Genomic DNA, 23573 nt, shown 5'->3' with positions numbered 1-23573 from the left:
ATAGTTTGAAATTTAGAATGATGAGTAACATTTTCAATGATTTGATATTTTTCGTTCTATGGTAAAATTTTGTTGGATGGAGTTAGCAGCTTTTATCGTGCCGTCGACGATGTGATATTTTTTTTAAAGGGATCTCTCCAACTCGTTTCAAAATAATATAAAAAAGTAGTTTTAATAAAGCCCCGTCTTACCTTGCATAAACTGCATTCACATTTTTTATCGTGAAGCTATTCTGGTTTGGGAGCACGAACTTCTGGACCCACTATTTGATTAGAAAAATTAAAATGAAGAAAAAAGTAGCATATTATTAAAAATTAAAATAACAATGATAGTAAATTAAACAAATATATGGCTGTCCCTATTCGTCCGGAAATGTCAGTCCAAAATTTCTAAAACTTGTTTTGTGTTTCATTTTAACATCTTTTTTTTGTTTACTCTGGAATATTATTAAAAAAAAAAATGTTTTTGGAGTATAGCCACTTCCCAAATATACATATATATACTATTATTTTTTAGGCAAGCGATAAATCTGACGAATACTAGTCTTATAATAAAGGTAAGTTTCACACGACGTACCTCCGAGGAGTTTTCGGTCGAGGATCTCCTGCAATTTGTGGCATACCACTTTTAATTTTTTAATACGAATTGGAGGGAGTTATATATTTTACCGGGAAACTTTACGAGTTTTTACACTTTAAGGCTTAGTATCCTAATCTACAGAAACCTCTCAAGAAAAAATTTAGTATTCATTCTTTAGCGTAACGTAGTAGAGGCGAAGGAAATTTGACTTTTCCTTTACTTATCTCTCAGTTCTCTATGAAGGAGTGTTAAAAAAAAAATAAAACGAAAAAGGGCTCACCAACGTATGGAAATCAAAACTGTTAAAATGTATATCTTCTTTTCTCTTAAGCCGACGAGACAGATACCATCATTTTTCTATGGGTGATTTCAGCGAACAATATTTTTAATTCCTTTATAAATGTAAGTTTCGTTTGCTGTTTTCCGCCTATTTCCATATAAAAGTTGAGAATCTTGCGGCTTAAATATCCCGGTCATTGCATTTCCTCTTTCCACAAAACAAAAAAAAAAAACAAAAAAAAAAGATTCTTGATACTAAGAACTAGAGATATACGCCGCCGCCGATTAGGGTCGTTTTTCGCACGCCGCCGCCGAATGTTAAAAAAATCGGCGCGGCGTCCGGCGCGTTACTATATTTTCTACTCGTTTAAGACTATTTAGACCATTTATTGTTCATGTAGAAAATTGGTCGGATATGGTCGAAAGTGGTATCAACGGATGCGCATCACTGCCAGTTATAAGAAACTAATTGCGAAATTTAACTCTTTCTCACTGTTCAAAAGTTATTTAAAAAAAACTGGGGTTTTCGATGTCAGCTTAACACGGACTTTGCAAATCACCAAGTTATTAAAATAAAACACTTAAAGAAAAGTTATATAATGAATTTATATGCTCACTTTGCATATTTTTTCCAAAAAATAATGAACAATAAATTCAAATAAAATTACCCAAGGCGTTTCAAATTGTTTTCAAATTGTCCTCAAGTTGTTAAAAAAAGCAAAAAAGTGCCGATTTTTAAAAAAGTTTATATTGCGATTGGCTGAAAGAATAAGTCAAATCAGTGCTGCAAAATCCTTTAGTAGGTTCTCGGGACATAAACACTCCTTTGAAATGATTCTTACCTCATACTTAAGTTGAGGATATATGTACGTATGAGAAGGTTTTGAAAAATCATTTGGGCTTACATTCAAAAATCTGCTGTTTATTTGCGAAACTACACAATAGCGTCTGAAGCTTTCCCAAGACAGTCGAAATAATGACCGTGTGTGCTACTACCCTAACGTAGTGGCCAGTCGAAATAGTCTGAAAACTGAAGCTGTGCGGTCATCCATAATGAGCTCTTATATCATAAGGCCGGAAAACAGCAGTAAACATCTTTCAACTTAAAATCGGTCGACTTTCATTCTAAAAAATCGTTTTGATTTAACGAAGACTATTGAAATCAATGATGTGAACACAAACGTCTTCAACCTTTCGTCTACATTTAAAAAATGTTATCCAGGGTCCTTGTAAAATTTTAACGGCATCCTTGGCCGAATAGCCACTCCCTAACGTTTCAAGATGTTTCTCTGGTGTAGCTCGGCAGCATAGCGCGACAAAAGCATCAGTTGGAAAGTCTTCGGAACTACACCTAGAGCTTCTAGGAAAATGACGTCGACGAAGGTATGAGTTCGAAGTCGCAGTCCTATAGCTCCTGTGCTGGCATATGATGTGAGGGTCAGGAGGCGTGGTAGCGACTGGTGGTCGGGATTGCTACTGTTCGCACATCGCGAATTGTAGCTCTAGAAAACAGCCAAAAAACTGGAGGCGCCCTGTGCCACGAGGGTCATGAGTATTAATATACCATTAATAGCAACCGTAAGCCGCCTTTGGGCGTGACCGCCAAGGAGCCACAAATGATTTAAAGAAATTGTGTTCACGACGATTATAGGAGTTAACCCTAGGTAAAACTACGCTTTGCACGGGATATGCAGACAAAAGTGTGGCTATTTTATGTATTTCTATTTCTTTTCAGCAGACGCAGCAGTACCAATTCCGAAGACCGGAGTTAGGTTTGAAGCCTCTCTGGAGTAAGTGAACGAGGGACAATCCCTCCACAGGGAGCTACTCCTGCAAATTTTTGAACGGTGTGCCAGATCTTGAGGCAAAAACCCCGGATCTTTCCGAAATGGCCAACACGTTGATTTCCGTAAATACATATAAACAAAACCTTTCCTAAATGCTATTTTTTTAAATAGAAAAATCAAGCTTTTTAAATAGAAAAATCAAGTTTTTAAAGTAAGAACACCGGCGTTAGCCGGCGCGCCGCTCACGCCGCCGCCGATAAAGTGATCGGCGTAAACCTCTACTAAGAACATACTTCAAAACCCCATGAAAGTGCTACATGAGTTAAAAAAATTGTCTCTAAGTAGCAAATGTGAGAAGGTGACAACCTGGCTATGCCACTATGGCATACTCGGTTTAAGGACTAGTGCGGCTGCAAGCGGGCGTCTGTCTTGAATCATGCGGCTCGCTGTATAAACGTGCAAATAATATTTTCATCCCCAATGAGCGAGTCGCGCGTCGGGCTTGGGACTTGCCACGTCGAACCACACTCCTATGAAAAGAAAAGTAAGGCCTCGGAAAAGAAGACAATCCTTAACTGATGACAACCATGGCAAACGTTTAAAGGTAAACGATTTGAGGGCATGCACCTGGAATGTCCGTTCCCTGGATGGAATAGGTGTAGATGCCTGGCTGGTTGATGTCCTCGTCAAAGCAAAATCTCACAGCTCCGCCATCCAGAAATGCGTTGGACGCAAGGAAGAAAGAAGATTAAAAATTGTGATATCTATTGGCGGGGCATACAAATAAGTGTAGTTAAGGCATCGGATTCGTGGTGGGAGGGAGCCTTTGTCGCCAAGTACGAAAGTCTCGCCACTATCCAAATAAAAGGAACATTTTTTAATATATCACGCCTTCTATAGTCGGAAACCACAACCAACACAATGAAACTTCTCCTAATGGACTGAGGTTGATTGACTTTGGGGGTGTTCGAAACAGGATCATATCCAGCACGAGGTTCATGCATAAATATATACATCAAGCTACATGGCTGTCCCTCGATCCACGCTATCAGATTGATCATGTTGTGATAGACGGACGGCACGCCTCCAGTGTTTTAGATGTGCGTACGATCCGAGAACCTACCATCGACTATCTCGTCGCAGCCAAAATACGCGCCCACCTCTGCTCGGCCACAACCATGGAACAAAAAACACAGGAAAAACTAGACGTCAAAAAGCTGCAATCGCAACAGATAGATGATTTCTCAACTCGACTCTCACACCTGCTCTCTGAGAGCACAAGTCAACCCTACGGAATGCAGAATCAGTGGCAGCATATCTCCAAAGCACTTCGTACTGGTGCCGAGGAAAAAACTGCTTATCGGCGACCACGGAAAAACAACTGGTGCATTGAAGAATGTCGGTTTGTAGCCGAAAGAAAAGGCGCTACCTACAGGGCTACGTTAAAAGCGAGCGCGACTAGAGGAGTATGTTGAAATTCCAAAGACCGGGGTTAGGTTCGAAGCCTCTCTGGAGTAAGAGAACGAGGGACAATCCCTCCGCAAGGAGCTACTCCTGCAAATTTTTGAACGGTCTGCCAGATCTTGAGGCAAAAACCCCGGATCTTTCCGAAATGGCCAACACGTTGATTTCCGTAAATACGTAAAAACAAAACCTTTCCTAAATGTTATTTTTTTAAATAGAAAAATCAAGCTTTTTAAAAAGAAAAATCAAGCTTTTTAAAGTAAGAACACCGGCGTACGCCGGCGCACCGCTCACGCCGCCGCCGATAAAGTGATCGGCGTAAACCTCTACTAAGAACATACTTCAAAACCCCATGAAAGTGCTACATGAGTTAAAAAAATTGTCTGTAAGTAGCTAATGTGAGAAGGCGACAACCTGGCTAGGCCAGTATGACATACTCGGTTTAAGGACTAGTGCGGCTGCAGGCGGGCGTCTGTCTTGAATCATGCGGCTCGCTTTATAAACGTGCAGATAATATTTTCATCCCCAATGAGCGGGTTGTGCGTCGGGCTTGGGACTCGCCACGTCGAACCACACTCCTATGAAAAGAAAAGTAAGGCCTCAGAAAAGAAGACAATCCTTAACTGATGACAACCATGGCAAACGTTTAAAGGACAACGATTTGAGGGCATGCACGTGGAATGTCCGTTCCCTGGATGGAATAGGTGCAGATGCCTGGCTGGTTGATGTCCTCGTCAAAGCAAAATCTGACAGCTCCGCCATCCAAGAAATGCGTTGGACAAAGCAAGGAAGAAAGAAGATTAAAATTGTGATATCTATTGGAGGGGCATACAAATAAGTGCAGTTAAGGCGTCGGATTCGTGGTGGGAGGGAGCCTTTGCCGCCAAGTACGAACGCCTCGCCACTATCCAAATAAAAGGAACATTTCTTAATATATCACGCCTTCTATGAACGTTTAGAACACACATACCAGCGCTGCCCCTGCCATGATATAAAAGTCGGGCTTGGCGACTTTAACGCCAGGGCAGGCAAAAAACGTGTTTTTGGCCCCATAGTCGGAAACCACAACCAACACAATGAAACTTCTCCTAATGGACTGAGGGTGATTGACTTTGGGGGTTTTCGAAACAGGATCATATCCAGCACGAGGTTCATGCACAAATATATACATCAAGCTACATGGCTGTCCCTCGATCGCAATACACGCAATCAGATCGATCATGTTGTGATAGACGGACGGCACGCCTCCATTGTTTTACATGTGCGTACGATCCGAGAACCTGCCATCGCCTATCTCGTCGCAGCTAAAATACGCGCCCACCACCACAAAAAAACACAGGGAAAACTAGACGTCAAGAAGCTGCAATCGCAACAGATAGATGATTTCTCAACTCGACTCTCACACCTGCTCTCTGAGAGCACAAGTCAACCCTACGGAATGCAGAATCGGTGGTAGCATATCTCAAAAGCACTTCGTACTGGCGCCGAGGAAAAACTGCTTATCGGCGACCACGTAAAAACAACTGGTGTATTGAAGAATGCCGGTTTGTAATCGAAAGAAAAGACGCTGCCTACAGGGCTACCTACATTAAAAGCGAGCACGACTAGAGGAGTATGTTGAAATGGGAAGCGAGGCGCCTTTTCTGGAAGAAAAGAGTCAGAAAGCCATGAGTGCGACGAGCTTGAGCTGCTAACCACCAGGAATAACGACCGAAACCAGACGGATGATTTTAAGACCGTGGCAAACTCTTATAAGAACGAAAACGGCGACCTTGTAACTGATGTCAAGAGAGTATTTAGATTATGGAGGGAACACTTCACAGCTCTCGTAAATGGAGACAGAGATTTACCGCACAGGGTTGACGAATCCGATGTCCCCCACCCGATTATGACGAAGTCAGAATAGCAATAACCAGATCAAAAAACATCAAGGCCGCAGGCTCTCATGGATTGCATGCGGAGCTATTCAAATACGGCGGCGAGGAGTTGGTAAGGCGCATGCAAGAGCGATGTATATTGGAACGATTTCCCGTCATCCCTTATCAAATTTGGTTTTGAGAAAACCCGGTTTCGGCGTTGTGCCATCATCAGTGTCGATTTTCGTTCTGATCTGTTGTTCTCGTGTGACCTGTATTTATAGTTCGTAGGTACATGAGCAGGTATTGTCAAAATTGATGCTTGTGTATATTTAGTTATGTGTATGTGCTGTGTGTTCATTCAGAACCGAGGGTGGTTTTTACTGATCGATTTGTGTGGCTGACTGGGACAGGTAAAAATCCGTAATTTTACTTCTTTGTGGGTTTGTTGTTTTGGTGCGTTAATTGTTTTGTGTTTATTTGTTGTTGTGTGTTTATCTGTTGTACCTGTGTGATTACTTTGTTTCTTGTAAACAAGTTTTAAAGGCTCGAATACTGTGTCAGGAATTGTGTTTATCTGTTCGTTTATTATTCTACCCTCGAATGTTTTCTGTTTGTAGATTTCCATGTTTTCGAGTACGCTGAGACGTCGGCCTTTTGCTTGTATGTGAAGAACCCTAACTGTTTTATTGATGTTTGCTGGGGAACATTCATTCCCGACCATGTGATTCGCGAAGTTAGACTCGGGTATAATGTTTGGATTCCGTATTTTTTTCTTGTAATCTCTAATATGTTCTCTAAACCTCGTTCTTATTTGCCGTCCTCTTTGTCCTATGTAACTATGCTGGCATCCGCAGGTAAGCTTGTATACGCCGGGCTGCTAAACGGATCCTATGAGTTAGTGTTAGTTCTTAGTTTTCGCCCTAGATTGTTCGATGTTTTGAATACTATGTTAATGTTGTATTTTTTAAAGAAGTTTGCCAATTTATATGTTGCTTTTCCAGTATATGTCATAGTCGTACAGCTATTATTTTCCTTTTCATTATTTCTTTTTGGTTCTCCATTTGTCCTTCTGAGCTTATCTACTAGTGCTTTTTTATATCCGTTGTTTGCTGCGATATTATATATGACCTCAAGTTCTCTCTTATATGCCTCTTGTGTAAGAGGTGTTCTTTCAAGTCTATGTACCAAGTTCTTAATGCTGCATTTTTATGCTGTTGGGGGTGATTTGAGGTATTTTGTATTATTTGTCGATGGCCGTTGATTTCTATATATGTCATAGTTAAATCTTTTGGCTTCTTTATCAATATTTATCGTGAGGTCTATATAGTTGATTCCTCCGTCTTTTTCGGTTTCCATTGTAAATTTTATATTTCCATGCTGCTTTTTGACGTACTCCAGTACAAGCTCTTCGTTATTAGTAGTTAAAACGCGTATTATGTCATCCACGTATCTAGCATAAAATGGCACGCCTAATTTGGACTTCAGTTCCTGTATGTACTTTTCTTCCAGATTTTGCATGGACAATTCGATAAGAATTGCTGATGTGGGGCTTCCCATTCCAAGACCGTTTGTTTGTCTATATATTTGATTGTTGAATTGAAAATAGTTTTGACGTAAAGTGATTCTTAGCGTATTTGTGATTTGCATACTTTTCACTTTGTTTTTGGTATTATGAACTATTTTTAAGCTAACTATGTCCAAAGTTCCGATAGTGGTATTGATGGGTATAAATCTTTTATGTCAAAAGATACCAATTTGCTGTTCTTTGTTAGCTCTACGGTCTCAAGTCTCTCTATTAGTTCTGTTGTGTTAGCTATTGCATATTCGTTCCTTAACTCATAACATTATAACATGGGGCCGATTTAAAATTAATGATGGGCCTCATTGGCGTGTCCGGCTTGTGGATTTTTGGTAGCGCAATCAGTGGATGAGCTGAATGGTTCATTTGGACCAATCTATGTGCCATGTTAGAATCTACTATATTTGTTGCATTTTTTATAGCAACTTTGATTTGTTTTTGGTATTCATCTGTAGGATACTCTCTCATTCTACGACATTTCATTCCCTCTATGAGATATTCGGTTTTGGATATGTAATGCTCTTTTTCGATTAGCACAGTGGTGTTTCCTTTGTCCGTTTTCGTTGTGACAATATTGTTTTTCCTTAGCTAATTCCGTAGATTCTTTATTGTTTTCTCCTCTGTATTCGATTTTTGTCCTTCCTGTGCTTTCACCTCCGTTTTTATGATTTCCCTGCACATATGTCTTGCGTGCTTCTGATCTTCCTGTGGTATCAATGATATTGCCATCTCCGCATCTACAATCGCTTGCTCCGTTTTTCTTACTGTATTTTGGTCCATGATATTGTGCTTCAGACCCTTTTCGAGAAGTTGTGACTCTTACTTGGTAATGGCCACTGTTGTGAGGTTAACGAACTTGTCATGAAACTGGTGAGTTTTTTGGTTTTTGTTATCCTCTCGTCGTCCTGCCAGCTTGTCCAATTTTCGGTTCAGCGACCTGTATTTTTGTTGTAGTTCCTGATCGACCTCTGTCTTAATGCAGTCCAAACATTCCATTAATACAGTCGTAGGTAGTTGTTCTGCCAATCTTAAATGGATAGATAATAACTCGGCATTTATCTCACCCTTTTTCGAGTATAAGCTTTCCAACTCATATTTTAAAAAATCCTTTTCCGCTTTTCTAACTGTTTTTCTGCTAGATTTGGTATTTGCCATTATTGTTATTTTAGCGAATTTTGGAGTAACATTCAATTCCAGGCATTGTTTGTTGAACCAAATGCTCACCTTTGCTTTATATATTTTCAGTAGGCGTCGCTTGTAAATATTTAGTAGTCCGTTCGCGTTCAAGTTAAAAGCCTGAGAAGCAATAACTGACTTATCTTGTTTTGTTGATTTTCCGACAGGGTGGGTAAATGATGTATATTGGAACGATTTTCTGTCATCTCTTGTCAAATTTGGTTTTGCGACAAACCGGTTTCAGCGTTGTGCGATCATCAGTGTCGATTTTCGTTCTGATCTGTTGTTGTTGTGTGACCTGTATTTATAGTTCGTAGGTGCATGAGCAGGTATTGTCAAAATTGATGCTTGTGTATATTTAGTTATGTGTATGTGCTGTGTGTTCATTCAGAACCGAGGGTGGTTTTTACTGATCGATTTGTGTGGCTGACTGGGACAGGTAAAAATCCGTAATTTTAGTCGATTGACCTTCTCTGTGGGTTTGTTGTTTTGGTGCGTTAATTGTTTTGTGTTTATTTGTTGTTGTGTGTTTATCTGTTGTACCTGTGTGATTACTTTGTTTCTTGTAAACAAGTTTTAAAGGCTCGAATACTGTGTCAGGAATTGTGTTTATCTGGTTGTTTATTATTCTACCCTCGAATGTTTTCTGTTTGTAGATTTCCATGTTTTCGAGTACGCTGAGACGTCGGCCTTTTGCTTGTATGTGAAGAACCCTAACTGTTTTATTGATGTTTGCTGGGGAACATTCATTCTCGACCATGTGATTCGCGAAGTTAGACTCGGGTATAATGTTTGGATTCCGTATTTTTTTCTTGTAATCTCTAATATGTTCTCTAAACCTCGTTCTTATTTGCCGTCCTCTTTGTCCTATGTCACTATGCTGGCATCTGCAGGTAAGCTTGTATACGCCGGGCTGCTAAACGGATCCTCTGAGTTAGTGTTAGTTCTTAGTTTTCGCCCTAGATTGTTCGATGTTTGAATGCTGTGTTAATGTTGTATTTTTTAAAGAAGTTTGCCAATTTATATGTTGCTTTTCCAGTATATGTCATAGCCGTCCAGCTATTATTTTCCTTTTCATTATTTCTTTTTGGTTCTCCATTTGTCCTTCTGAGCTTATCTACTAGTGCTTCTTTATATCCGTCGTTTGCAGCGATATTATATATGACCTCAAGTTCTCTCTTATATGCCTCTTGTGTAAGAGGTGTTCTTTCAAGTCTATGTACCAAGTGCCTTAATGCTGCATTTTTATGCTGTTGGGGGTGATTTGAGGTATTGTGTATTATTGTGTCGGTGGCCGTTTGCTTTCTATATATGTCATAGTTAAATCTTTTGGCTTCTTTATCAATATTTATCGTCCTGTTTGTCCTTTGTTAGTAGTTAAAATGCATACTATGTCATCCACGTATCTAGCATAAAATGACACGCCTAATTTGGACTTCATCTCCTGTATGTACTTTTCTTCCAGATTTTGCATGTACACTTCCATAATAATTGCTGATGTGGGGCTTCCCATTCCAAGACTGTTTGTTTGTCTATATATTTTATTGTTGAATTGAAAATAGTTTTGACGTAAAGTGGTATCAGCTTCTTTGAATAGGGTCGAACGAGTGGATGTACGACGATTGGAATCTCATAGCGTTGTCTTTTCTGGCAAAATTGTTATGCTTTTTGTACGCCGCGCAAGGGTTGTAAATATAGTTTGTTCTATTTTAAAAAGCAGGTAACGCCTTTACGGGGTATTTCATTCTTTTGTGAAAGTTGTTGTCTGCTCGAAGAGCAAAAGCGTTACACTTTTACCCTGCATAAAATGGCGGTGTGGCAGTGCATCTCTGCTAAACCAGCTGATCGTGACAATTTATCGTAACGTCGCAAATTTTTTAGCGAAGAAAATTGAAATGAAAGAAATAGTTGATAATGAATTTTTATTATCATTGACACGCGCGTTTGTGAAAATCAGCTAATACACGGGGTAGCCATTTATGTTCTTTCCATGCACTATAAATATTGAAAATTTTCTGGGGTAGGAGTAACTCTATTAATACTTTACCATTTACTTAGGCAACAATTTATTTCAGAAAAGAAAACGCTATAAGTGTCCTTTGCCCAGTCCACAAGAAAGGGGATACTACAAACTGCGGCAACTATCGCGGAGTCAGCCTTCTTAATATCGCAAATAAGATCCTTTCAAGTGTATTAACGAAAGATTGAAGCTCACTGTGAATCGGCTGATTTGACCTTATCAGAGCGGCTTCAGACTTGGTAAATTTATCATCGACCAGATTTTCACAATTCGCAAAATCTTTGGAAAAAAAACGCGAAAAAAGAATCGATAGAAATCACCTATTGGTCGATTTTAAAGCCGCATTCGACAACACGAAAAGGAGCTGCGTATATGCCGATATGTCTGAATTTTGTTTCCCTGCAAAGCTTATACGGCTGTGCAAAATGGCGTTGAACAACACCATCAGCTCTGTCAGAATTGGGAACGACCTTTCCGAGCGCAGCGGCTACACCGGCTAGGCCATGTTATGCGAATGAAAGATGTCGCTCCGGCGAAGAAAGTATTTTTATCGGAACCCGCCTATGGAAGCAGAGGAAGAGGGTGGCCCCCACTCCACTGGAACGATCTGCTGGAAAACGACTTAAACTTCCTTGGTGTCACCAATTGGCGCCAGTTGGCAGAGCGAAGAAGCGACTGGCGCGCCTTGTTGGACGACCATAACCGTTTAAGCGGTTAAGCACAAATTAAGTAAGTAAGTAATATGTGACAGGGATCGAGATATGCGGCGATAATTAGAGTGTCCATTTACAACATGTGGAATGTTGAGTCCGCTACTTGAGTAACTTCCCGTAGAGCGTGATTCTTGAAACTAAGAAAATAGTTCAGAGCCCTATGGCAATGCAACACTAGGAAAACAAATTTCTCTAGATCATACGAACTTTCAAAATTTGCTTTCGACTTTTAAGGAATTTCCCGATAACCCAGAGACCTGACAGAGAAAATAGTTCAGAAACCCATGATAAGGCAACACTAAGGAAAATATTGTCTCTAGCTGGTCCAGCGATTGTTAAAATTAAAAAAAAATGTTCGAACATGGAAATTTTTCTTTCGAGCTTTCAGGAGCTTTATGGAATTTTGCGATAACCCAGTAACCTAAAACCTTTAACATATGTAGCTTCGGTAATTATTTTGTTATAATATTTAGGATACAAATGTTTTCTTATTTGAGTAACTTCCCGTAGAGCTAGATTCTTCAGAACCCCATGACAGAGCAACATGAGTTAAAAAAATTGTCCGTAGGTAGTCCAGAGATCGTGGAACCTAAAAAAATATTCGAACTTAGAATTTTTCTTTAGATCTTTCAGGAACTTATAACCTCGAGACCTGAAACTTTGAACGAAGCTTTGGGCTCTATTAAGTTGTAATATCTAGGATAAAAGAGTTTTCTATGTGTGACGAGGAGCGAGATATTTAGATAATCTATTTACAGATTCTTGAAACTAAAAAGATAACTTCAGAACCCCATGACAATGCAATAGGAGGAACATAATTTTATCTAGGAGATCCAGGGATCGTGAAATTAAAAAAAAATATTACGAACTTGGAAGTTTTGCTTTCGAATTTTTAGGGACTTCCTGACAACCCAGGGACCTGAAACTTTGCACGGTATATATTAGGTTGTTATATGACAGATAAAAGAGTTTTCTATATGGGACAGGCATCGAGATATTTAAAGGTATTAAAAGGTCCATTCAGAATTGTGGAAACTTGCGATCGATTTTAAAGTAAGTATTCATTGACCTAGAAAGATGAAACCTTACAAATAGCTCAGGTCACCGTCACAATACAACGAAAGGAGAAAAAATTATGCTAGGTGGTGCCCGGATCGAGATAATGACTTCCCAAAATCCTAGGATAATGACACTTATCTACGGCCTTGGGCTCTATTTTACTTTAATATTTAGAATAAAAAATGAGGCGAGGACCGAGATATTTAGAAATTCCATTTAGGGCATTTGGAATATTGCGATCGGTCTTTAAGTATAAAATCTTACACCGTTGTAATGCAATCAAATGTCCAATAGGAGGCGCGCTACTCGAAATATTTTGAAATATCTTACTGATCAGATGGAATCTTGCGATACATTTTTGAGAGACTTCTCACTGATCTACAATCCTTATACCATATACATACGTAGGTGATAGCCTGCAATGCATGAAATAACAGTAAAAATTGCCCTGGGTGGCGAGCGGGTCGAAAAAATTGGAAATTATTACGAGATTTGAAATATTGGGATATGTTTTATGGAAATTCCTGACGAGCTAGAGATCTATATTTTAAGACTTGTTCAGATTTCAATGGCAATTGAAAATGTGTGACAAAAAATTTCACTAGGTTTTGCATATTAAATTTCAACAGGGTTATGACTTTGCTTAAAGATACATTTTCCTTTTCTTCTGGTACATTTACATAAAGGACATTTTTTATCTGCCTTTTATTGTTGATGTATTGTAAACATGTTTCCGCAAGTTGAGCCAACTGCCAAATGAAATAATTATAATTAAATTTTAAGGAAAATTACTTCTTAAATATTTTTTCACACTTCCCTATAATATCAAGAGGAAAATATGTATTCATTTACCGACAGTTTAAAATGTCAAAGTACTATCAAATAGCCTAATAAACATGTTGGCCGAATGTGGCGAAAAAATTTAGGCTCAGTACTTCGTCGTAAAATCCCAACTTTGGGTGCATCAAAAATACTCAACAGCGCGTTCAGGAATTATCACTCAACGATTGATCAACACTTGTGTACGCTGAAAGCGCCCACGATTAATTCTCGTTATCGAGATATTGACCAAAGTTTGTACTTGGATGGCCTAAAGATATTTTACGGCAATATGGATATCACACAAAATATATGTAGCCGGTTAAGCTGCACACCGTGTATCAGCTTCAAGCAAAGTGCGAATTAGCTCACGTCTGGGATTATTTATTTTTTGAAGTTTTCTTTCATGATAATAATTACTCTTATTATCGTTACTTTAACCTAGCTGCATAAGCAGCCTCTTATTGTTTTTAAATTTAAAGTTATAAGTTTTTCTATATCAATAAAATGATAATAATCCATTACGAAATTTGAGTTGTCCATTGAGAAACATAGAGGCAACCAAAGTGGTGACCCCGACGGCGCATTTCGTACATGAGAGTTGGAACCTGCAAAATCAAATTTCATCGAATTTTGCGACGAACCACAAGTTTTCTCATAACTGCATTTTTTCTTCATGCCAAGTCCCCGTTACAATTTGCGCTCAGATATTAAAAACGAAGACATAATAAAAAACAATTAACAAGTAAGGCTTCATACCTTTCATGAATGGGGCTGAACAATAATCATATCCCGTTCGTAATATCCAAATAATCGAATGTATAGGATAAGAAATATATAGTGAACAGATGTACATACCTAAACGCTTTTTAAGATAAATATAAAATTAAAAAAAAAAATAAGGTAGGTACTTTGTGTGAGGATGCAAAGTTTCAGTTTTTTTTGGTCTGCATGTAAAGCTATGACTATGAATCACGTATTTCAACAATATATGACGTAAACGTAACTATTTGATGAAATTTGTTGAAATGTGAAGCTTCTAGCCGTAAAAAAGGGGCAAAAATTAAAGTTTATATGGGGTATATAATATATATACCACCGATCTCTATGATTTTTTCAGACAACAATATTTGCTATATACGTAAGCATTTGGTGAAATTTGTAGCTTCTAGCTGTTAAAATGGGACAGAAATTGCGCAAAGTTTCTTATCTGAACAATCGGTTGTATGAAATATATACTATATATATCACCGCTCTCTATGATTTTTTCAGACAACACTATATGCTATACATGTAAGCATTTGGTTGAGGCTTCTAGCTGTTAAAATGGTGCTGAAATTGCAAAAAAAAATATATATAGTATATATATAAACTATATATACCACGGATCTCTATGATTTTTTCACACAAAAATATATGTGGGGTTAAAATCCCAACGCTAATATCAAGCAGCGATAAATGAAGAAAGATGGCAACCAATAAATGAAGAAAGATGGCAACCACTGGTTATACGAAGACGAAAACGGAGAAGAAGAAAGATGCAAGAAAAAATTAGAGAGACGAGGAGTTAACACGAAGACGGCGGAAAAGACGGTTCGCTTTAAAAGACGTACTTGTGAAATCTAATATTTAATTCAATTCAAATTTCCTTTAATTTAATTTCACTGAAAATACAAATTATTTACTTATTATTTTATTTAATATCAATAAAAATGTTAAAATTAAACATTGTATAACAAATACTATAAATATTGGGGGCTCAACCAATGCCTTGTGAAACGGTGGTGTTAATTCGAAAAATGCTCTAATTCCTTATTTTGCGAAAACTAAATAACAACAAATCTATGGAAAAGAAAATTTATAGAAAAGTTTTGTGACTGTATTAGTGAAAAAAAGAAGTTTTCATTTCGCAATTTCACGTTTATTAGATTTCGAGAATGTTCGCAGAAATCTACGTGTTTCAAATAAGAAAAGTGTGTCGCGTTACATATGTAAATATGTATTCGAGAGAGAAGGCGACAGAGATAACAGAAAACGTTTAAGAGAGTTCGAAGGTTTTGATTACAATGAATATGACGAGAACTATGCAAAAAAGGTGGCGTATATTAAAGAAAACCTAAAAGAGTGCGATTTAATTTCGATTTGCATTTTGGTTACATTTAATGACGAAGAGTATGATAAAATATTGCATATTTTCCAGAATCTACAAAAAGAACAATTGTTGAAAGATGTTTGTCGCCATGAAGAAAGTCAAACAGAAAACGAAGACGATCAGGTTAAGTGTGAAAAAATTTGTGAAAACGAACAGAACGGTGCCGAGTGTAAAAATGCGACGAATATGCAAAGCGAAGAATATAATAGCTCACGCCGAAAGCGTCAGCAGAGTGAAATGAGCAATGATTGTTTTGTGTTGGTAGAAAATGAAGAAAACGGTGCAAACAAAAATATACCCGGAATGCAATTACCGAAATTCGTAATGAACTTTCGCGACATAGAAGACTCTATTCGTATGTTTGATGGCACTGAAAAAATTCCGGTAAACGTCTGGATTACAGAATTCGAAGAACCTGCAGCGATGATGGGGTGGGATGATTTTCAACAATTTGTCTTCGCCAAGAAATCTCTCAAAGGCATTGCAAAATTGGTTGTGTCTAGCGAAAGGGGTATAACGTCGTGGAGTAAACTGAAGGTGGCGTTGATGAGTGAATTTAAGTGAACAACAAATAGCGCAACACTCCACAAATAATTGTCTGAGAGAAAAATCAAAAGTAATGAGTGTATTCAAGAATATTTTTTTACAATGCGTGAATTGGCATCAAGAGCAAATATTGACAACTATGCGTTGATGCAATACGCAATTGACGGTATTTGCGAGGCACTATATAAGAACACGACGGAAAGGAATTCAGATGGAAGATATACTGTCTCCCTTCCATTCAAACAAGACTTCCCAAAAACGCTCTGTTTGGGCCCATCTCTTAAGAGCGTCTGCTCTCAGTTCTATCGGAACGAGACACGCCTAGCCAAGACACCGGCCCTACAGACGGAATACAATAGGGTACTGACAGAATACGTCACGTTAGGGCACATGTCTAAGGTTCACACCGTAGTACCACCACAATCATCTGATTGCTACTTCTTGCCGCATCATGCGGTTATCAAAGAGGAGAGTACAACGACTAAAGTGAGAGTCGTGTTCAACGCGTCGTGCCCGACATCCAATGGCACACGCCTGAACGATGTGCTACACACCGGCCCAGTACTTCAATCCGACTTAACAATACTGCTCCTCCGATGGAGATTCTACAAGTACGTCTTCAACAGCGACATTGAGAAGATGTACAGGCAAATTTGGGTAAAGGAAAATCAAACCCAATACCAAAGAATAGTTTTCGACTCAAAGCAGAGGACCCTGTCAGCGTGTTTGAGCTCAACACGGTAACCTTTGGGGTCAACTGTGCCCCCTATCTAGCGATCAGAACCCTACATCAACTTGCAGATGACGTCGAGGCATCTCTGCCAACCGCAGCGCACATCTTGCGAAACAGTATGTACGTCGATGATGTCCTTGCAGGGGGGCATAGCATGCACAGCTGCATTAAAGTCAGCAGGATTCCCTCTGCGAAAGTGGACCTCTCATTGCAGTAGGATACTACAGGGCATACCCAAACCTCACAGGCTTACGGAAAACTTTCTGGAGTTCGAGGACGCGAGCATGGTAAAAACCCTAGGCATCCGTTGGAACGCGCATTCCGACTATTTTTATTTCACAGCGAAACCAATCGAAAACCAGGACATCTTAACAAAGAGGGCGATCCTATCTGCCATCGCCAAACTCTTCGACCCGTTAGGCTGGCTAGCTCCAGTTATCATCGTAGCCAAGATACTAATGCAGAACATTTGGCTGGAGGGGACGGACTGGGATGAACCGGTATCCGCAATCACTTTAGATCGGTGGCAAACCTTTATGCAGGAGTACCCCGCCATTAACCGGATTCGTATTTCTCGGTGGGTGCACTTCACCCCCACCAACGATATAGAAATTCACGGCTTCTGTGACGCGTCCGAAAAAGCCTACGCGGCTACGGTTTACGTGCGAGCTAAGATCAACGATAGGACATACGTTAGTCTACTCATGGCAAAAACGAGGGTGGCACCAGTAAAAACAATTTCACTACCAAGATTAGAGTTATGCGGTGCCGTCTTGCTGGCTGAGACTTTGGAAACCGTGATGGAGAACCTGAACTTAGGCACATTTAACATTCACCTATGGAGAGATTCGACCATCGTCCTAGCATGGATTCGAAAACCCCCGTGTTCCTGGTCAACATTTGTAGCTCACAGGGTGACAAAAATCGTGGAGAAGGTAGGAACGAAAGCATGGCATCATGTCGAGTCCGCATCAAATCCAGCGGACTTATCCAGTAGACGACTTCCAGCCACGGACCTAGTCGACAACTCTTTGTGGTGGCAGGGACCTTCTTGGCTGCAAGAAGGCAAAGCGAAATGGCCATCTCAAGGCGAACCGGAGTACCATACAGACATCGAAGAAAAACGAGTACAAGTGCATGCAGCAACGACCATCAACAATAGCGAGGATATTCTTGACCGGTTCTCGGATCTATCAAGAGCGTTGCGGGTAATCTCCTACATTATAAGATTCTCGAATAGAACTCATCCAAAAACTAAAACGTCCTTTAAAGCAGAGTCGCACCATATTTCGCCTGAGGCCTCCTGCCTCAATTCGGACTATGGCTGTCGGTGCGATGGCGATCAATGCTCGAGTTATAGTCGGTGCCGCTAAATTGTACCGGAGTCGACCACTTCTGAAGCCGGCTGGGGTTGTTGTTTGGCGCGCGAGGGTGGTTGTGGTACCCTCCTTGCATGGTTGATACGGGGCCGCTCTGCCAGCGGAGCGTCGGGTCGAGCGGAACGAACGCGGCTCCGCGCCGCCCCGGCGCCTACTGGCATTGCGGTGCGATGGACGGAAAGGACGTGTCTCCGCGCCATCCCCGTGTTCCATGTGTCTCTGATTACTTTTCTGCTTCTCATGCGTTTGACTGAGAAGCCCGTCATTCTGGAACGGGAATTTGTTATTACTTGTTTTGACTCCAGGGGGTTGGGTGGCATATGAGCGGATACTGGTGAGTTATTGGCTGAGATTGTGGTTGGCGTACTCGGGATAAGGGATACATGTGGAGTGCATAATCTTATTAGGTTATTCGGCCAACAAATTGACGTGTAGTGGTTGGACCCACTATGAGGTTTAGTAAACTTTCCTTGAGATACGCTTAAACGTATCTTTAATTTTGAAAGTCTTTTCATCAGAGTGAAAATACTGATGTTGAAACAATCAAAAGTAAAATTAAGAATTATTAAATATAGACTTAGGACAAACTATATTTTTTTGGTGTTTGCCTAAAGCAGGCAATACGCGGTAATATACGGTATATCACGGTAAAGCAGTGTGTTGTCACGGCTCCTTGTAATTGCCGTACAAAAATTTGGTCACAAAACTTACCCACGCCCATGCACATGTGACTATGAATATAACCTATGACCGTAAAATGACTAGTCAAATAACATGGAGTGACCAGAGCGTTTTTGCCGGGTGATAGCTGGTGAATGAGATTGTAAAGAGGCCTTTATTCGCTGTCTGCGAACACTCTTTGTGTTGGTTTGAGCCATGTTGTGTGAGAATCACAAATTGTGGTGTATTTGTTGATTTCAACACAACCCTGGCGGGAATAGGCTACACTATCGAGTGTGGCAATTTGTAGCGCTGTCAGCTGATAACTCTTCCACTCATTGGAATGAGGCAGCTGTGCGGTGCTGCCAATTTGGCAGCGTAATGAGCCATAATGGTCATGTCATGCAATTATTTAGGGAAAGCTCGCGTCAGAGTCCTGACCCGACATAAAATTTATAGCCTTTTCGAAAAAGTTCAATTTCTCCCTTGTTTGTAGTATCGAAAGCATATATGAGACTACTTTATTCTTGCTTGGATTTCAAGCTAAAAGGACTGACGAAACTTTATCGGAAGTTCAGTACACAAAAACAATTCCTATCATGAAAGCGAGACCACTATTGAGTGTGACATGTTTCTGTTTATGTTTTACATTTTGACTGTGCACTAGCCTTTTAACAATGAAAACCATGCAAATAAACCGCGAAAATTATTTCGGTCTCAAACTACAAACTTTTGTCAAAAAATAAAGAAGCGAAAAAGGGCCGAATGTCAAAAAACCTATCAAAATACAACCTGGCGCGTTTGTTTTCAGTGAAACCAGGCTGTATCTTCGGGGTTTTCGTTAGTTGATTTTTTTTGTTCGGGTACTAACACTCGTGTTTGTTGGATCCCGCGGATCCCACTTGTGATCCCATGGGGTCGCGCGCAATGTGTTTAGGGCGTAAGAAAAGACAGAAGCAAATGTCATCGAGTGGCAACCTTGATTCGTTCATTCAAAATGTCATTCATTCATGGAAATGAGTATAGAGATATTTTGAATGAATTTTCACTATGAAGAAAACTTGTGATGGGTAAGTATGAGTATCGTTCCCTTTTTAATAATTTTATAAATTTTTCTAATTTCTTATTATTATTATTTTTTTTTCGTTTCAGCTACTTGGCCTCCGGTAATGACCTTCTCCAAATACCGCGTTTCCCATGCTACGGGCAGAATGGCGCTGATGTACGTATTTTCACAATACTGGCCGTTCGTATCATGGTTGGAACTATTTTGCATAAATTACAAATAACGTGCAAAGGCAGACATTTTGTAAGAAGCGGAGGCAGCGTAGGCCTAAGTTGCAAAAACAAAATGTAGTTCCATTTTTATACAGACTAAGTGCTCTGTCGCATTTGTTATGTGACGTAAAAGTGCTGGCGGTACTACCCAGCGTTTGGAAGTCGAATTACTTGTTTGGGCGGGGGCTATTGCAGAAATTATTAGAAACAAATGCCAACTATTCAGTTACGATAATAAGTCCACATGCGCGCGAGTGTCCAGTGCAGCAAAAAAATACGTGAGGTAGACAAGAGAGGGGTTTGCCATTGGACGTGGAGCAGGCGCGACAACATTCAATAATGGAACATTTTACGCGTCTAATTTATGCTGGCGCAACAAATGGTGACCTGCTGGGTGATTCAAGGGTGCGCAAGCTTTGCGTAGTGGTGAAAGATTTGATTTACTTATGGTTGATCCTTTTCTCAGCGATTCGCTGTTGCGCATTTGCATGAACCAAACAAGCAAATGGACTGCCAGGGCGGCGCCAGCTTACTTTATAGAAGGGGCACCGAGCGGTATGGTTTACATCAGTCTCGGCGCAGATTCTCGTACCGCTGATTTAGCACGAGAAAAACTTGATACCTTATTGGATGTTATAATGGATATGACGGCTTATAATTCTCTAATAAAATGGGGGGAATACCACACTACCTCAAAATGTAATGCTGGATGAGTGGTGGCCCCCAAGAAACCATTCTAGCTCATCCTAATGTTAGAGTATTCATAGGCACATGCGGTCTACTGAGCATAATGGAGCGATAAATGGCCTTACGCCTATACTTGCCATACCAATTCATCCTGAACAAGAAGTGAATGCTAGGCGTTTAGAGCGTCAAGGCATTGGCTTAGTAGACCCTTTGATCTTTTCACATACGACGAACTCTTACTGAACATAGAGCAATTAGCTACTAATGAAGCTATGCCAAACAAACTTTAGACATGCGCCGTTTCTGGAACTCTTAACTATGGCAGTATTTGACTATGGTGAAACCATCCTATACCAATTATATTGCACCATCTATGGCGCATGCCGATATTATAGTGCCCCGTGGTGGTGAAAACATTAGTGAATTCTTTTAAGGATCAACCAATGCCAGAGTCGCTTAATCTACTGCACACGTACCCAAGCGGTTGTTCCTCCCAGGATTTCATATTTGGCGTAAGTGTAGACTGCTCACAATGAAAATATATGCAATTATGATAATTTCGACCGTTAACAGGGACCAGAATGCAGTGATGTTGCAGCAGGCGGGACCATGCCACTCAGTGAGGCGGCTCCTTAAATTGACGATGTCGAAAATGCCCAGGAGCTCGTTTTAGCAACAACTATGGACACCTTTACCTGACTGGGTAAGTGAGACAGATGAAGACCCCTATTTTCGAGGCGAAAAATGCCAGTAGCTTACATATGTATATTTCAATAAATATGCCACCGCTTAATGACAATTACACTTACATACTCAATTCTGGGGCATTTAATACCTTTTGAAGTTGTGACCAAGTGGTTGCGAAATATTCTTATTCACCGCATTGTACTTGATTCGAGATTCCAAAATATAGTGGAACGGACTAAGTAGCTTCAAAATTTCTATCTATGTATTCCGTGTAACTGTTTGCCCTTATTACTTCGCTACCAAACCAACATAAATAATGGGTGACCACACCCTATGGGACACTACTCAGGTCATCAATTGATTAGCTATGCTGTTTTCATTCTTCGTCGGATACAAGTATGCCTTAAAGGGGCATGATATTAATGAAGACACTAAAGGTGACGGCATGTGATGGAAACGCACCGGCGACGTCTGGGGGGCTCGTCTTGCTAGCTTTCGCGATAATTATGAATGGTGCTGTACGTGAGTCCCAAAAACAATGCACCACATCACGTATCGTACGCGCATGGGAAACCACGGGCTGTGCCGCAAATGCAAATGAAAGCCAACGTGAAATGATGGCGATAGAACGTGCTGCAGAGGCAAGCAATCTCGTAGCGTGCTTAATAAACGACGCCGGACGTACACAAATTTAACCCAATTCAAACTATATTGGCCATTGGTCCAGCAGAGGTTGATGATTTTGATGAGGTTACTGGATATTTAAACTTTGTAAAGCATTTGCCATCTGCGATAAAGGTCGTGCTAAGCTTAGATAATTAATTTATACACAGGCAAAACGCTTATCGTTTTAGAAATAGAAACAGGTGGAAATAAACTTGCGTAGGACATGTAATTCGTGCAGCCTCACATCACGTCGTATATAGACAGTTCATTTACATACTGGCCAAATATTTTGTTATGGTCAGAGCAGCTACACAGGTGAGCTACTCTTACCATGGCAAGACTGATCTTCTTTGATTTTAGCCTTTTAGTTAACATTGTTTATGTGTCTATTGACATTAAAAAATATCCAATCAAGAGTCACATTTATTCAGTTGTGAATTGCTTAGAAATCGCAAAATTCGACCTTCGTTGCTCATTTAAATTTTTGCAAGAGAATATTATTCTGTGCCTCTTTGTATACATTCTTATAGTTATGTGCCATCATCTAGTCATGTCACCATCAAAAAAAACCAAGGCACAGAGCTTTACAGTCACATTGATTCCCAAGGACGTGTTGTAGGGTGCCTTCTATGATGAGCATATTGATCCTATAATATTGCGATTTGATTCAATAAAGCGAAATCATATTAATCGAAACAATTTGCTTTTAAGGTATAAGTTTGCTGACGTAATTTGTGAATATACAATTCGATTGAAAACCCACGATAAATAAAAAAAATAAATAAATGTAAGGCGCGATAACCTCCGAAGACATCTAAGGCCGAGCTTCGCTTCCAATTTGCGTCGTGCTCCCCTTGATTTTCCCTACAAATTGGCCGGACGGGACCTACATGTTTTATGCCGACTCCGAACGGCATCTGCAAAGCAGATGAGTTTTCACTGAGAGCTTTTCATGGCAGAAATACACCCGGAGTGCTTGCCATACACTGCCGAGGGGCGACCCCGCTTAGAAAATGTTTCTTCTAATTGAAAAATCTTATTTCTAAAATTTTGATGTTGCTTTGCCCGGGAGTTGAACCCAGGGCATACGGTGTGATAGGCGGAGCACGCTACCATCACACCACGGTGGCCGCGATATGTTGTATTATTTAAAACCGACAATGTGTATGCAAAAGCACCCGGCGCTTTGTACCTATTTCTGCTGACCCTTTGAACCCCCTTACTTTGTTGGGTGGTTATATAGAGATATAATAGATATCCTGATTATCAAACCCGCCTTGCGAGATAACCGCGTTAGGTTAAACCATGTAAGGAATGATGTTTCATAATTTTTTCAGGATTTTAGGTGATAGGAGGAATTTTGAGTATCTCGCAATTGGCGTATACGTAATTGCACATGCGTGTGTGGGCGGGTAATTGCCGATTCATTGGTATTATGTTGGAGATAGTAG

At 40.0% G+C, this 23573-nt stretch overlaps 1 protein-coding gene and 1 pseudogene across 15 annotated transcripts in view; one reads left to right on the top strand and one right to left on the bottom strand.

Annotated features, from left to right (window-relative positions):
* Mvl (Malvolio) overlaps positions 1-23573 on the bottom strand; it is a 1196163-nt gene that overhangs the window by 134541 nt on the left and 1038049 nt on the right. For 14 of the 15 annotated variants that reach the window (XM_067759805.1, XM_067759806.1, XM_067759808.1 and 11 more), the window contains one exon: positions 192-262. The exons of the other annotated variant lie outside the window; for it this stretch is intronic. In XM_067759805.1, the coding sequence (XP_067615906.1) occupies positions 192-262 (71 nt within the window). The remainder of the gene's footprint in view (positions 1-191; positions 263-23573) is intronic. 15 annotated transcript variants of the gene reach the window in all.
* On the top strand, positions 21773-22278 carry LOC137238617 (probable peptidyl-tRNA hydrolase 2; annotated as a pseudogene).

The sequence above is a fragment of the Eurosta solidaginis genome, chromosome 1, assembly GCF_040869045.1.
Source record: "Eurosta solidaginis isolate ZX-2024a chromosome 1, ASM4086904v1, whole genome shotgun sequence".
NCBI classification, from domain to species: Eukaryota; Metazoa; Arthropoda; class Insecta; order Diptera; family Tephritidae; genus Eurosta; species Eurosta solidaginis.
This window is presented reverse-complemented; position numbering and strand designations above follow the sequence as displayed.